At 35.7% G+C, this 16,521-nt stretch overlaps 2 protein-coding genes across 3 annotated transcripts; both read right to left on the reverse strand.

Annotated features, from left to right (window-relative positions):
* Nucleotides 1-1,467: 1,467 nt before the first annotated feature.
* LOC102603713 (uncharacterized) lies at nucleotides 1,468-10,801 on the reverse strand. The gene is made up of 22 exons (XM_006366703.2): nucleotides 10,638-10,801; nucleotides 9,976-10,488; nucleotides 9,141-9,424; nucleotides 8,947-9,036; nucleotides 8,266-8,397; nucleotides 8,036-8,154; nucleotides 7,459-7,623; nucleotides 6,579-6,684; nucleotides 6,163-6,268; nucleotides 5,949-6,059; nucleotides 5,223-5,386; nucleotides 4,996-5,113; nucleotides 4,488-4,712; nucleotides 3,806-3,996; nucleotides 3,511-3,678; nucleotides 3,310-3,415; nucleotides 3,043-3,180; nucleotides 2,782-2,940; nucleotides 2,427-2,633; nucleotides 2,095-2,289; nucleotides 1,899-1,970; nucleotides 1,468-1,809 (listed from the first exon to the last, which is right to left on the reverse strand). The coding sequence occupies exons 1-22, from the start codon at nucleotides 10,683-10,685 to the stop codon at nucleotides 1,651-1,653; spliced, it is 3,576 nt and encodes a 1,191-aa protein (XP_006366765.1). The 5' UTR covers nucleotides 10,686-10,801; the 3' UTR covers nucleotides 1,468-1,650.
* A 1,535-nt stretch (nucleotides 10,802-12,336) lies between these two features.
* On the reverse strand, nucleotides 12,337-16,500 carry LOC102604052 (transmembrane 9 superfamily member 12). 2 transcript variants are annotated; one of them, XM_015305064.1, is made up of 3 exons: nucleotides 16,275-16,500; nucleotides 15,995-16,177; nucleotides 12,337-14,723 (listed from the first exon to the last, which is right to left on the reverse strand). In XM_015305064.1, exon 3 carries the CDS (start codon nucleotides 14,638-14,640, stop codon nucleotides 12,661-12,663), a length of 1,980 nt encoding a protein of 659 aa, XP_015160550.1. In that variant the 5' UTR covers nucleotides 14,641-14,723; nucleotides 15,995-16,177; nucleotides 16,275-16,500; the 3' UTR covers nucleotides 12,337-12,660. The 2 variants fall into 2 exon arrangements, with proteins under 2 accessions (XP_015160550.1, XP_006366766.1); XM_006366704.2 differs by lacking the exon at nucleotides 15,995-16,177.
* Between the last annotated feature and the right edge of the window lie 21 nt (nucleotides 16,501-16,521).

The raw sequence follows: 16,521 nt of genomic DNA on the forward strand, positions 1-16,521 counted from the left end.
TAAAAATATTGTACTATTAAATTGTAAACATCAATGTGTATTTTTCAGTTTTTTTTTTTTAGATAATTTTTCCTTCTCTTTTTTTTTTTAAATTTATTTTCTATTCGCTCTCTATACCGGACTTCGAATTATGAAGGTATTACTCTACCATAACTTTTATTGTTCTGGATAATTTCTTTACTAGTACTATTTAATTAAGGTTTTTGCCGAACTTAGGTGCAGATTTTACTCGTAAGTTATCCCTATTCCATCATCTATCTTCTGTATTTTGAAAAACAAATAATAATTTGATCCATTCTAAAATAAATAAATAACTCATGTATAAATAGCATGTATATATATAAGTATATAACTAATATTTCAATGTTTTAATTTATTTGATCATAAAGTTTAAGAAGGTAAGAACTTTTTAGTCTTGTGATCTTAAATTAAAGATATGTGTAATATATCAAATTGTCATCTAATCTTGTGGTCTTAAACATATCACGAGGAAAATTGAAATAAAAAAATTATCAAAAAAAAAGGAAAAAACATTATTTATACAACGGGTTAAAAAGAAAAGCAAGACAAACAAATTGAAATGAATGAGGCATATGATATATGTATATTAACTTATAGGTATGAATATTGTTGTCGAATATTTATGTGATATATTTCGCTTTTAAAGATTCAAATGGTGTCAACTTTAATTAGTATTTTTAAATAGTTTTTTAAATCATATTGAAAACGGTAATTGATAGTATTTTTAACATAATTTTTGAATAATTAAATTTTAATTTATAATGTTAGAATATCCCGTCTATTAAAGAAAAAGATGAAAGAAAAATCATCTTGAAGATTATTAACCAATTTTCTGAAGAATTAGTTTATTTAGTATATACGGATTAATTGCACGTTCATGAATATAGTATATCAATTAAAGTAGATGCAACTTTCCCGGCTTAAAGAACGGAACTTTAGCAAGAAATCTGTAGAAGAGTTGGTGCTAGGTTAGCCGAAAATAAAAGTTTATCCAGTCCCTGAAAAATTGCTTTTTATGATTTCATCCCAATAATCCAGAAAGTGGATCTATTTCATTTTCTTCTCTTTTGAGAAAAGGAAAATCTTATTTCCCGGATCGTTGTCCATTTCAATTTGAATTAGGCATTATGTGTCCAATTCTAAGCCGTCCTTACCTACATATGCATCTGATCATATATGTATATTATCTATTCCAACAAGTAATACAAAAGAACGAAGTTTGAATGTGTTTCTATCCTTAGAGAGTTCACCAAGGATGAGAACGAGAATCAAATCGATTGAGCGAGGTATAAGGAAGGGCGGCATCTCAAAGAGTGTAATATTCACAGTCCTAATAGTCGAAAAATTGTCATTTATTAAACCTATATGTAACAGGCTAGCAAAGATCTCACTAGGTATAAATGGAGTCATGCATAAAAAAAAGAACTAAAACTCAAAGACACAATCTGAAATAACTTTGGAATTTTGATGAGAAAAGAGTATTTTATTATTATTGATGACAGCTTACAAAAAGAATTGGAAATTTTACATACAAAAGAATATAGATAGATAGATATATGAACATGAAAAAATGGTAAACCACAAAAACATCACAGTACACCAAGAGCATATGAAGGAGTGTTTGTATTCCTAAAAATACAAGTAGTTGGAGGAATCTGGACAGTTGCTAGTGTCTCTACAGAGTATAGCTCGAGCTTCGACAATTGAACGAGGGGGCTCAATATCCTTCTCTTGCAACGCGTTTCCTTGCAATCTTTGCATTTGGGAAGCAAATATATCGTCCAGAACCTGTAAAAAGTAAACCATGTTAATGCATACATTTTCAAGGACCATTTGTATAATATACATTGTATATACTGATTTTCAGTTGTATTTACCCCAAGAGCATGGTAGGAACCGCTATACCATACTCGATTCTCTTTTCTTCCTTCTAAGAATTTCAGTATGATCTAGTAGTGCACGAAAAAAGAACAAAAAGTCATTAGATGGTACTCAAGAGGAAGGAAAAAAAACGGAGAAAAAATCATTGTTGTTGAATAGCTCAAGTTTGAGATGGCCACTAGATTAACCAACCTGTCCCATTTTGTCCCAATATCCACGGCAGATTGCAACAAATATTGCACTTGTAAAGACTTCCTGCAAGTTGCTTATGGAATCTGAGAGTTGTGAATTCAGCATTTGCAGTTTTTCGCGGATCTCAGCCTCACCATCTGTTTCTTTTGTTTCCTCCAAGATCCTCTGCAAACGTGTGCAACGATTCGATTGTGTCTGCAGCAGTCAAAAGTTAGAACAAGATGAAACCTCATTTTCATGCATTTGATAAAATGTACATTAGCTATCACATGGTTTTTGCTCTGACTGAGAAATATAGCCAAACTACATACGAGATAGTAGTAGTTGCTTACATTACTAGCAAGCTTGATTATTATTGCCTGCATGTAGTTTTTGTATTTAGTCCTCAGCAATACTGTAACTCCATTCAGTTGCTCCCCGAAATTGGATTTCTTTTCTCCATTTGCTGGTAGATAGGATGCCCACGACTTCAAAATGTCTTCTAGTTTACAGTGTAGGACGTCAAGAATTCTCTTGATTGTGTTCAAGAAAGTCCCCAACTGTCAAAACAAGGCCAATCATATTAAGTTAGTTATGCCTAAGCATTCTTTGATATTTACAAAAAGAGATCGCGTCTCTCTCTTTTAATATTCACCTTTCATAAACACACTAATTCTTATAATCTATCCATCTATTATTAGCACTTACCTGATTAGGAATGCTATAAAGAGTAGTAGATTGCCTTCTTGCTAATTTCTGAACTTGCATTCCAAGCTTCTTTGGAATGCTATCTTTCAGGGGGGTCAAGATCTCGTTGTACTGTTTCTCCATGGCTTTTATAATTGCTCTTTCTACATTAGCAACAGCCTATATATGGCATCAACAGAAAGCATTATCAGCAAACAGAAGGGTCATAAAACACATCAAGCATCGGTCTACATGTTCCCTGGATAGCAAAATAGAACTTACATTCTCCAGAATGATGGTGTACTGAGGCCAACGGTTGATCACTACTTCATACTCAGTTAACATTTGTTTGGTTTTTTCGAACATTTCTTCAGCAAAAGGAGAAGTCGAATAGTTTGTAACAACTCCAGACCATAACACCTGAAAGAGGTGATAGAGTGAGAAATATGCTGCCTCATGAAACCAATTGCATCTCCAGAAAATCTTTAGCCTATGATGCACAATAGAGACGGGAGTATTTAAGTGAGTATTAAGAGAAGTGGTATGTACCTTTTCTGCCTTGCAAAGCTCAAGTAAGTGAAGCTGCATATCTTCTATCCATACCATTATATAACTATGAAAAAGGCCCCTTGAATCTACACCACCTTGCACTAAGCTGAAGCATGAAAGGAAAGAACAATGTGAGAAGAACTTGTCTAAGCAAGCCTAAAAATAGTATTTTTTTACAAATTTACTTTAACTCAAGATCACCTGATGTTCCATGAGTCTAGGTTTCTCTCAAAATCAGCTGCTGCAATCAAAAGTTCATTTACGTGTGGAGAAGGACTTGATGGAGGCCATGCAGCAAGAAAGTTCTTGAGCCTCTTACACAATTCAGTACTGTAAACTGAAGCCGTTATGCTAGAGAGATCAATTGAACTGAAAAAGGAACGTACCATTTAAGTCAATCGATAGCAGTTTAAGTTGCACAACTGCAACAGTCAGTATAATATAAGAACTTGGAGCAGTAATTGTAGGCAAATTTAACCTATTTGTTCCAACGTACCTAGGAAGTATATGTTGGTTATGTATCTTAATATCTGCCTGGATTTCATTTGATATGTTGGAGCAGAGGTTCTTCATCTTCGAATAAGCAGTGGATATCGTTACTGAATCCATGACAAAGCCATCAAGGTTTATTGACAAGAAGTCGTCAGTTTCCATCATGTGTTTTCGGCACCTCTTTGTTGCTGCTGTCTGTTAAATCATAATATTGTTAGACTTGTGATTAGACAAGTGGTGCAATCAAAATCAGACAACCAGCTGCTCACAACTCATTTATCTGAATGTGCATAAGAGACACTTGCATTCATTTATTATGTCCAACTTACATTGTTATTTAGCTTCGTTTGCCTAACTTTAAAACCATCAAGTGCAAACACAATATGGTATCTTTTCCCCAGCAAGAAAGTTCATGTTTCATTCATTTCTTCTTCTTTCATTGTGTCTTTGTCCCATGGACCATTATCCAGATAAACAGACTCGACTAGCTTCCATCAGAATACATTTTGTAATTAGAGTAATAAGTTGTTACACCAAATTCTAAAGTCAGTAATTGCGATGGATGTCAAGTTTGGCATCAATATGTGTAGGGTGAGATCTAATCAATGGTAAAGATTAAGTTTTAAAATACAAAAGAATATTAAAGTGTTAAAGCCCAAATTTTAAGACATATAAAAGAAGATAACCTGTATATAATTCCTAAGCGTCATTTGTGCATCTTGAGCAAGTATATCATGGAGAAGAGTGTAAATTTGCACGGTAGGAGCAAGTGATGGTGCTGCAGTTTCTGGTATAGGAGCTGACATGTCTGCTAAGCCCGTTGGACAGCTTTCATCCAATGACTTGTAGTTTTCGAACACAGTGGCCAAGAGACCTTCAATCTCAGTTTCACAATCCAGAAGCAAACTTTTCTGAAACAAGAAAAAACCGTAAGTTTGCATCAGCTCAGGTACCTGATTTCGGCCAGCTTACTGAAATTAGCATTTTTTTATAATATCAAGTCTAATACTATGATTAACACTTCAAAAAGATAATCTGGTATTAAAACAGTGAAAGTTAAGGGATAAGTTCCATATGCATTCTCTTTAGTTTCTGAAAATGCATTGAAGGTTTGAGAAGGGTAAGGTTGCTGGAGTGTACTAACTAAGACACCATCTATCTATCTTGAAGATTTGAGAGTTTAAAATTTGATACCTCTTGTCTTGTCATACTTCTGTCACTCCTTGCCTTCATAACTGGCACAAGCAACTCATGAATGAGCTCCAAACAATCTTTTGTTGGAGTTGCGACATCCATCACATATGAAAGGTACCTGTTGAACTCTGATTATCAGCTTTTGTTGGAGTTGTGACATCCATGACATTAAAGAAAATATAACATTCCATATCTGGTTGATAAAAATTATATCACAAGCTAAGTACCTCAATCTAGTATAGGTATCTGTTACCCCGTAGTACTCAGAAAACTCTGTGAGTAACCAGTTCCAAGGTTCCCCAGACCTTAAACTTCGTGCACAAAACTGCTGAGCACGCATTGAAGCCTCCAGTAGCAGATCATATGCAAGGGTCTCCGCAATCGGTCCACTCTGTTATAAATGGGAATGAAATGCTATCAAAAGTAATTACTAATTTGAAAACCTATAAAATGAGCTAAGACGCCACACATAAGCACATTTATGAGTACTATATTTTAACAATACCAGGCATATGATACTATTGAACTGCAAGAGGGCTTAAGGTGTAAACAACTCAAGTAAATAGCCTAAAAAGGGCCTAAAGTTAAGTCTCCAGTGAAATGTCAGTTTAGCGTCTCAAATGTCAATTGCAAGAACAATGTATATAAATCCAAGAACAGAAACAGGCACTGATGCTGACTGAAAGTTTTGCTTAGGAAGTTAGTAGGTGAACTAAAAATAAATTTATAAGCACTAGCTTAAGAGAAAGATGTTGATTAAACTTAGTAAATCACACTTTAGCAGATTCAAATTTTAAATTTTACTCTTCTGGCTTGAGTGGAAGAATAATTGATATTATCTCTTCTGTACAAGATCATATTCCTTCCTTCTCCCTTTATTCTCAGATTTAGACAAAAAAAGAACATGTTCCATCGAACTGAAATGAAAATTAGTGGAGTGTCCATGGTTAAACCTTGACTTGTGTTGTCTCGTCGGTTGTGATTGTACAATTGATTGATAGCTGAACCTTCCCAACACATTCATTATCATCATGATAAATGGGCCACCAGCGAATCTTATCATTCTGGAGCAATTACAAAACTGATGTAAGAAGGCGGTAATGATAAAAATTTGAAAACAAAATAAATCAGCTATAACATGATGACATATTGGAGGACTAGACATACATTATTGTCAGCCACAGCTGAAACTGGTATTGAAGTTCGACCCAAAGTACTTTTCTTCATATCTTGTACTTCAAGCAGAAGAGCATCTCCTTGGTTCTCTGGAAAACTGAATATAGAAGCATGTGTTATCTTGTATGGAGAAATTAATATCTGAACGAGCTAGATCATCATACACATATTTCAAAGGTGACCCATTTTCCTCTTCTTGCAGATTTTAATCAGAGAAAAGTTTCATTTAGCCCTACTACCATATTAAGCTTATTCTAATCTTGAGAAGTGCTCAATTATTAGATAATCACACAACTTGATCTTCACTTCCTAATGATATTCAGGACTCAGAGCAAGAGCAAGCCAAGGTTATTCAACTGGATTAATAGAGCCACTATGGACAGAAACAAAGTAAAATAACAACTTACAAGTCATGGTGATCACCACTTCCCGGTATCAGTGTAACAGCAGAATTTGGTTCGAATTTAGTATCTTCAGTTGAACTCTTCAGGAGAACTAAGCATCTAAAGGATTCTGCAGAGAACATAGTGGAAAAACAATTATCTTACTTATGTATGAGGATCCAAAAAGCTCTACATGTTTTTGATTGATTTTGATAGGTCCAAAAGATCTACTTATTATCAGGGAGCTCATGTGAACTCTTAACACGCACATAAAAACCTACCTAGACCATCAATGATTTATTAGGTAATGAATCAACTAGGCCTCGACCCCGAACTAGTTGGGGTCGGTTGTATGAATTTATGGGAACCATTACACTTGATTCAGGTTGTTTCATTCTAATACTTAATATTTTGTCTTCTAGGAAAAATTAGGAGTTCTTTAAAACTAGAGTGTCTCTAAGTCTCACACTTAAATTGACATAAAAATCTACAAAAATACAAAATACCTCCTCAAAGACACATTCTATTACAGCTAATAACGACTACTAGTTGGTATTCTTTGCTTCCACTGAATTCTGTTATTAACCAAGTCTGCATTTGTTGCTAGAGGTAGTAATTCTTTTGAAACACTCTTCTCCATGTGATTTAACGTCTAAGATATCCCCTTTTAGCTCTCTTCAATCATCATATTTTCACAACTAGAGACCAACATAGTTTACAAGGAGAAAAAAAGAATAAATCAATCAGTTTGCTATTTCATCCTCTAGAATAACCATTCTAAAGAATCAAGTATTCTAAAAATTCCAGAAACCTTTTAGAAGACTGTTTTTTCTACCCAAGCATTTTAGGTAACTTGTTTCCTCGATCCAATGGAAGAGAAAGAATCTTTCAATGAAGTACTAACCTTCGCAGGTCAACAGAGATGAATGAATTTTAAGAGAATTGATTCCATTTTTCACCAGTAACGAAACATGTCGGACATAATCTGCTCCTGCATGCAAGCTAATTGCACCTCGCATTGAGTCTGTACTCTTAAGCTTCCTCTTTGGTACAATTCTTAACTTTCTTACTGCAATAGGCAAAGTTGAAGATACACATTACACTACAGAATAAGAGATCTAGTTGTAGTTTGACAGCTTTTATTTCATTATCTTCATCTGGCAGATACACAGACTGCATTCTACCTTCATTTGAAACATTAAAAGAACACATTCCAGAACATCTTAGTCAAAAGATATGTTGACTTATCAATGTTTAACTGAGAAGTAATGTGCCTAAAATCAAACAAGATATTGTAGCAAACAGTTGAATGAAACCATAACTTATTATTCTAATATGTCTTCACATAAGTAGAAATTACTAGCTCTAAATTATAAATCACGCACTAACCTCACTCTCACACACAAAAAAACAAAAGAGCAAAGAAGTGCACAACCAATAACCTCAAAATTTAAGCAAAAATAATTGTTTTTGAGTTATACCTTCCACACGAACTTTCCCGACTAACTTTCTCACTTTCAAGGGCAATGTTTGTCCATTGGTCTTATGAATACTTACTGTTGTCTGCATGCATCGAGGTTGCAACAACAGTTTCTGCAAGCTGAGAAGTTGGATAAGATGGAGGGAATGGTATTAGTCATGGAAATGAAGTTGTATCCATAAAAAGGGTGTTTTTAAGTGATTCAATAGGAGAAAAGATAAGCTAGCATACCAGAAAGCATTTCGAAGCATCTGGCATTCATCGCGTAAAAACTCAGGTGCCTCAACACATCCTCTTGCCCAAGCATTTAGGCATAGACGAATGCAGGCATCATAAGCCAGGAGAACTTGCCATCCGTTTTGACTGTTGTTTTCAAAGAAATGCTTAGTGATTGCAATCTAAAAAAAATAGATTCAGAAAAAGTCTACCTCCTTTTTGGCACCCTAAAGTGGACTAACACAAAGTGAAAATGTTTAGATGTATAGCTACTTATAGTAGTATTAAGGTGAAGAGAGAAGCAAAAGTCTTTGGCTTCATCAACATAAGGAATATGCTTAAGCTATCGGTAGATTCTTCTACTACTTCAACAAGAACCCACTAAGAATTCCTGCAGCTCAGACTTAACTTTTCCTCATCAATCCAGTCACCTTAATCTCTAAAGTTCTGTCAAAATAGTAACTATATAAGTCCATGATAAAACACAATCCCCTTAGAGGCTCTTTAATAATTCCTTATGGAATACCTTCTTAGAAAACAGTTTTATGTGGACTTTTGCTGATCAAGGCACAGGCTAACAGAACAGGAGTGACACAGTTCCACACTTACATGAAAGAGAGGTGTTTAGCTTTTTAATAGTAAAACAGAGAAACAAAAAAGAGAGTAGCAAGCAAAACAAATGAAGTGAAGTAAAACCTGGTATCATAACGGCTTGGAAATCCCACCGAGTTCCCTTGCTGGGAATAGGGCAGTGCATTCGTTTCTTTAACACTCGCCTTATCTCCCCTGCACCAAAATGAAACTGTTATTGGTTTCCTGAACTTCATGCTGAAATGAAGGACATTTGCAAATTGTTTCATTTTCTGAAGGTCAGTTCAACTTTTTCATACCCTCTACTTTCAGTCTCTGAAAGAACTTGTGCAACGTTTGGAATATTTATCCTATTGCTGTCCTGTGTTCTAGACAATCCTTCAGAAATACCCAATCCATTTCCATACCAGGACTCTTCTGGTGTTTCTGAAAAGGCTTTCATACTATTATGCTCAGTTCCAGCCAATCCTCCAGAAGTGCTCAATCCACTTGCTAGTTCAGAGTTAGCTTCATCTGCTCCAATATCCACTATTGGCGGTGCACTCGGGGTTCCTAAATCAATCAGCTTACCAACGGGTGTTGCCTGTATTTACAAATAGTTAACTTCTCAATAAATAATCAGGGGTGAAGCTAACAGTGTAGCTACCATCATTTAGGCTCAAAGCATATATTTGTTATTCAAAATCCATAAACTAAAAATCCCGACTCTGCCCCTACTTCTCATCAAGAAAAACTCAAATTTAGAAACATTACTATATAATCAATCAATCGACCAACCAATATGAATTAATTGCATTGTGTTGCACTAGATTATATTTAGGCAAGGACAACACAACAACAACATACCAGTGAAACCCACAAGTGGGGTTTGGGGAGGGTAAAGTGTACGCAAACCTTACCCTACCTCGTGGAGGTAGAGAGGTTGTTTCCAACCCTCAGCTCAAGTGCAACAAATTGTAGTAGTTATGAAAAAGGAAATACGGCAGTGAAGAAAACATCTCAATTAGAAAGCAATACAGAGCACTCATTTAGAAAAAAAGAACAGTAACAACAATGAAATAATGCCGTAACTGAAAATCAAAAGCAAGAAACAATATGTATAAGGCTAATACTAGGACACACAGGAATTCTTACATAGGCGCTATGTGGTTGAACTTTTTCACGCAGATAGCTAGGAATACCCAAAATTTGAGCTTTCTGTCCACTTCCCTCAGTAAATCTCCTAGCATTTCCCGGTACTTCAATTCGAAGATTCCCTTGTAAAACCCCTCTATTAAGCGTGGATCCATTTCGATTGCTCATTCCAGCTCCTTTAATTTGACAAGAATTTGTACTTAATGCTTCTTCTTCTTCTTCTTCTTCTTCAGAGTAATGACCATTAAGTTCCTCTGAAGCTGAAGCGAGACTCTCACTCTCAATTTCTTCATCATCATAATCGAAATCGCAATCATCGTCATTACTGTCTACGCTAAGTGCCACTGTATTAAGGGGTTTCAAAAGACCAGAATGAAATTTCAAGGGTGGCAATACATGTGAATTCGGCGTATAACAAGCCAAAGGAGATCTGGGAATTGGGTATCTATCATCAAGCTTTTCAGATAACGGCGATCTTGTATTATTACTACATGATTGTTTAACTTCAGACCCCTGCACCCAAAATTTCAAGATTCATTCAGACTCAAAATTAAACAAAACCCACATGTAAAAATAGTTAATTTTCAGAAATGTTGAAGAATTTCAACAATTTTACGAGACTAATAACAAAAAGTATACAAGAAAGATGGCAACTTTGTTACCTGCTTGATCCAGTTAATTGCAGACTCATCCAAACCTTCTGTAAACATTTTTGTTTGTTGATTAGAAATGAAGTTGAAGGATTATGGAGAGAGAAGCTTGAGGAGGAAAACAAGAAAAAGTGAACAAGTATAATGGGGAAGAAGAAGAGCGGTCTTGAGCTGAGTTGGTTCTTCTAACGGCTAGTTTGAATAAAGGAGATGAATTTAATACTTATATGCTGCCCCAATTATTTGTTTCTAAAGTCTCTTTTTCCGTTAAAAATAAAAAAGTAGAAAATCATTTATTTAGACGTAGTTTGGTCGGGAATAAGTTATCTCGAGATCAATTATTCTGGGGATAAGTTATCATGGTATCTCATCACTAAGGTATAAATGGTGGAATAAATAATCTAAAGACGACTTAATACCTCCAACCAGGCCGGATAAAATAGTCTTACATGAGCAAATAAATATGTAACCCTCTCTCATCCCCCACCAAATTATCATGTTTTCATCAATTTCATATTCAAATAAATAATGCCCAATTTACATTATTGTGAACTATAACTTTCATATGCTAAACCCCCTTAACTATCATATTTTTATTAGTTTCATACTTAATTATGTTTAGTTTATGTTTACCCTTGCTTAAAACTTTCAGATTTTCATTTTATGTTATGTAAGGTGTTCATGCTCCCAAAAAAGTTTGAAGAACTCAAATGGTTTGATTTCACGGCAATTTCAGTCTATAATGTTTTTTTTATCGGGTTTTGGAGTTGAAAAGCGCGAATCAAATATGTGAACAAAAAATTCATTAACTTTGAGAGGTCGAAGAACATAATACATATTCACAAGTTTTTTTTTTCAATCTCCTCCGTCTAGTCACAAGATGGAGTCATAAAAAACTTGTGGTCTTGTACATTGTGAATTCGCCTCACAAAGCTATAATTGGTACCTTTTATTCTAAAAGGGGACATAATACTAGTCACTAAACAATATTGATCAAAGTGTTTGAGAAATAATGTACAAGCTTCATTATGCATCTGTTAATTAAACAGCTTCAATCCCTGAATTGTGTTGCTGTTCTTCAAGGTTTAAACTATCAGTGGTAAGTCTCGTTACGATGAAAATATTGAAAACAGGCATTGAAGGAGACATTTCTTGTAACCAATCCAGGAAGCTGTTGAAAGTCTTGGCAAGCCAATTATACCACAGAGAAATCAATATGATCATTGGAATTTGGATAAACATACCAAAATGTGTATTTTGGTACTGCTAAACAGACTAGCCAGTGCCTGCTTCTAGTGTTACTGTAATTCGAACGAATATTAAAGGAGGTGAAAGAGAAGGTGAATAACATCAAGAGGAGAGTACTAGCTTCCGTTAAAGTAAACTGGTGAATGGTGAATGGATCGAATTGCCAGGATATTCTGATTCCAGATTTGAGAATGTTTAAAAACATTAATATTAGATGCCTAAAATCAAAATGATCCATGGCTACTACAGATGTTTTAGCCTTTCCTAGTTTATATAGATCATTAGCTGGGGTAATAACGTACAATTATGCTAATGTACAACAGTACATATAATGAGTCAGTACTTAGAAATCCTACGATTCTTATGGACACGAATACTTAGAAATTATTCTTTAAGGAAAAATGATGCATTCCAGGCTGGGGTGAGGCTGAAAGAACCAAATTCCAGCATAGTAAGGGGAATGTAACAAAACCACCTTAAACCTATCTTCCTTTTCAATTTCAAAGCTACAATGAGTTTTCTCATAATTTTCCCATTGAAAGTAGAGGTTGTAAAGATACAAGAAATGTGGGGGAAATGTAATTAAAACACAATGAAAGATGAAAATACTAAACAATAGCTTTTGGACTAACAAAATATCTAGCCTCAGAACATTACAGTAAAATAGATAAGTCCCTCACTGCAATTTTAGATACTCTTTCTGGCAGGACTATGTAAAGTTCCACAATGCACAACAGGTCTTTCTTTAGCCATCTAAACAATAATAATCGCGGCTCTGCACACCTGTTCAGTCAATCTTCACTGATGCAAAAAGATAATGCACAAAGTAAAATGATGTGAGGAAGCCAATAGTGCCAGTTGAAAGCATGATTGCTACTGCCATTATCAAAGAGTAGCCAAGGTAAAGTATAGCTGATACTGGGCCACTCAAGCTCTGAAGGTCAAAAACCAAGTAGTTGATGGAGTACAGGAACACATATAGAGAAACAGAACCTGATGCATAGAATGCTTTCCACCACCACATCCAATCCTCCACACAAAGGTGCATATAAGTGAGCACAACTGAAACTTCAGCACAAACAGTAACCAACAGGAGGAGGACTATAAGCAGAAAACCGAAAACATAGTAGAATCGTCCAAGCCAAATACTAGAGAGGATGAAGAAGAGTTCAATAAAGAGGGTTCCAAATGGCAGAGTTCCAGCACCAAGAACAAGAAGCCAAGAGGGATACTTGCGTGCAGGGATCTCCCTAGGAATCTGGTTAGTCCGCACTGGATATTGAATAGGCTCAGCTCGAGTGCCAAGGTGTCCTCCCAAGAGGGTGAGAGGCACTGAAATACAGAACCAAAGCGATATGAGAATGAAATATAATGAGATGGGGAGTGCGCCAGTGCTCTTGCTTCCCCAAAGGATGAAATTCAGCACAGTGAGGATGACAAAGACAATCCCAGGAAAGAAGCATGCAGTTGACCATGCAACCGATCTCCAACCTTCCGAAGTACCCTTTATTGTTCTCCAAGCACGCACACTAACGTAACCAGCAGCAATTCCCAGAAAAAGATAAAGCAATATCATGCCTGTTAGCAGCATGCCTCGTGAAGCTGGTGACATGAAACCAAATGCAGCAAAAACAATAGTGACAACTGCCATTCCAGTAATTTGAACCCCATCTCCAATCATCACACACAGTAACTTCGAGTGATTTGGCTCTCTGAAAACATCACCCACCACAAGCTTCCAACCAGAAAGCTCCTCATTCATCTGTGCCTGAGCCTCTTTATCCAGTTCCTCGTACTTGGTCAAATCCCTTCTAACTGTTCTCAAAAAGATAACAAAAACAATACCAGCCAAGAAAAATATTACCATCAAAGAGTTGAGAATTGAGAACCAATGGACTCGGGCACCATCCATCTTCAGATAAGCATCCCATCGAGATGGCCATCTAGTATCACTTTTAACAAATTCAACCTCATAAGTGAAAGACACCCTTTCTTGCTCTCGTATTATTTGAGACCTGTCAAGCTCCAGTGGACAACTTATTGACGAAGTGTTGTCATACATATGAAGTTGTGTCATCTTTTCTGGCTCATACTTGACACTGCATGGAACCACCTCAAAACCAACAATCTCAAAACCAGATGTTTTACTCTTATCAGTTTCTGAAATGACACCCATACCTTCTTCACCGGTACCAATTATCTGAACTCCAGCACCCTCGTACTCATGAATTAAAACCCTGAATTTAAGGTGGTTGATTATGTAATCATCGTTACTGTTTTGTGGTGAGTAGCCAACTGGAAACCCAGTCCACTGAATTTTGAGCCCATTTTGGTTGGCATATCTCAAAGCAGGTAAATTATCCAAAATCATGTTAACCTGATATAGATCACGGGTCCTCTGCTTCAACAGCTTTACCTCATGCTCATTTAGGGGAGGAGTAGTACACAGGTAAATAGACTCATTGACATTCATCCTAAATTTGTAGGGGGAGTTGTCAATCTGATCTCCCATGAGCAACTCTCCTAGATTCTCAGCACTTTTCTTGACTCCGCCTGGAGGCTTGCAGTAAGGAAGACTATAGTAGCTGAATGGAAGTTCAGTTTCAATCGAAGTCAATGAATTCACTTTGACTACGATTTCTTCATTTGGTGAATATGTATGCATGTAGCTTCCAGGAAGATAAAAACCATTACTGGCATGAGAAACCAGAACAACATAGACGAAAAGAGCCCAATATCTCCTTGTTGAGATCAATGGGGAAGCCATTGCTCAACAAAAATACCGGTCGCCTGAAAACTAGTTTGATCTAACCAAAAAATGCAAGATCTTCTTAGATTATTCCAGGAACTCTGAGATAAAAAAAAAGTGTTAGTGATCTTTCTTGAGCTTGATAAATGAAAAATGAAGAATCAGAAAATATTATGTTTCCACCTAAAGATGATGGACATTTACACCTCACATTTATATCACTTATACTACTTTTACTTTATTTATTTGGAAGTATGATTGAGCGGTGAAACAAGCAAGAGCCATAGAGATTATGGAAAAGGAAAGTTTTACCAGCTACGAGAATAGAGATATATCGACTAGCATTAATGTCAATCAATGTAATATCTAATTACTTCATCCATAGACTAAAATGCAGATATAAACACCAATTCAGGCCCTTGGGAGTAAGAAACAAATTTGTATCACACTGATCATATTGGTGAACATCTTAACTGAAACTCGCATGTATCACCGTACCTACTGAATTTGCCAGTAAGTTAATTACTCATTATGCCACTAAACACACACAAGATCTAGAAGCTAGAGAAGCAGAAGAAAATGAAAAAAGAAGCAAGACAAATCACTCTAACCCAAACCCAACCAATATTAGTAGTACAACGGCAACCAAATGGTTGTACTAGGCAGCCATAGATCCACCTACAGCAAGTGAAAGTGCACCAATGCTAAACAACAAGTACAACTCGACTCAAATATTCTTTTTTTAAAATCATGTATTTATACTACGTCCGCACTCACTATTCCAAAGAAATAGTTAGTGTGGAAATAATCCAAGCCTTACTAAATTAAGATATCGAATTCATGATTAAAAAGGGGGAAAAACATTCATTCAAATCTAACTACACATAAGATCTATGCGCCAGAGAAGAAAATGAAACTCAGAAATAACTCAACGAACAAAAACTCAAATCTAATGCTAGCACGACCAGATCCACCGCATTGCAGCGAGTGCACTCACACCGCTGTCTTCACTCCAATTACATATTCATAATCGTTATTAAGCAATATACATTTTCTACCCTATGCCCTCACTCAGTGTAAAAGAAATAATTAAAAACTAATAGTAAGTAAATTAAAATCCTAGATCTGCTTCTGTATTACTAAATAAAGTTCTCCGAATATCAACAGAATACGGCAAAAATGCAAATAAATACTCTTTAACATTAATTGAATTATTCATTCAAATCATTCTACGCATTAATTCTACTCTTAACATTAATTTATGATTCAAAACGAAAAACAAACAACCATTCATTCAAATCATTCTACACATAAGATCTAAACGCTAGAGAAGAATCAGAAGAAAAATAAATCCAGAAATAACTCAACTTACAATAACTCAAATCTAATGCTAACATGAACAGATCCACCTCGTTGCAGCAAGTGCACACACACCGCCGTCTTCACTCAAATTAACATATCCATAATCCTCATTAAGTTATACTAGTGGTAGCCTCTGCAGCTAATAAATTAAATCCTAGATCCGTTTCTGTATACCACATAAAGCTTTCCGGCGCTATTAATACAATACGACAGAAACGAAAATAAATACTCGTAACATTAATTGAACTAGATCTATAACTAGCACGATAAATAATGAATAAATTGTTTACCGGTGGGTGGACGAGTGATCGGAAAAGTGAGAAATGACGGTGGAGTCGACGGAGATTTGGAAGAAAGGGGGAAAAGCATGAGAATCGTGAAGTGAAATCCAGAGGGCACTGGGGACTTTGCCAATAAAAACCGTTTGCGCGTGTTATATGTGTGGACCTACTATCGCGTGAGTAGCAATCAGGTTTTTTTTTAGATCTCGTTGTATTGTACTGATTGATGATGCCTATGGAAAATTCGGTAGATCTT

The sequence above is a fragment of the Solanum tuberosum genome, unplaced genomic scaffold, assembly GCF_000226075.1.
Source record: "Solanum tuberosum cultivar DM 1-3 516 R44 unplaced genomic scaffold, SolTub_3.0 scf00666, whole genome shotgun sequence".
Lineage (NCBI taxonomy): Eukaryota > Viridiplantae > Streptophyta > Magnoliopsida > Solanales > Solanaceae > Solanum > Solanum tuberosum.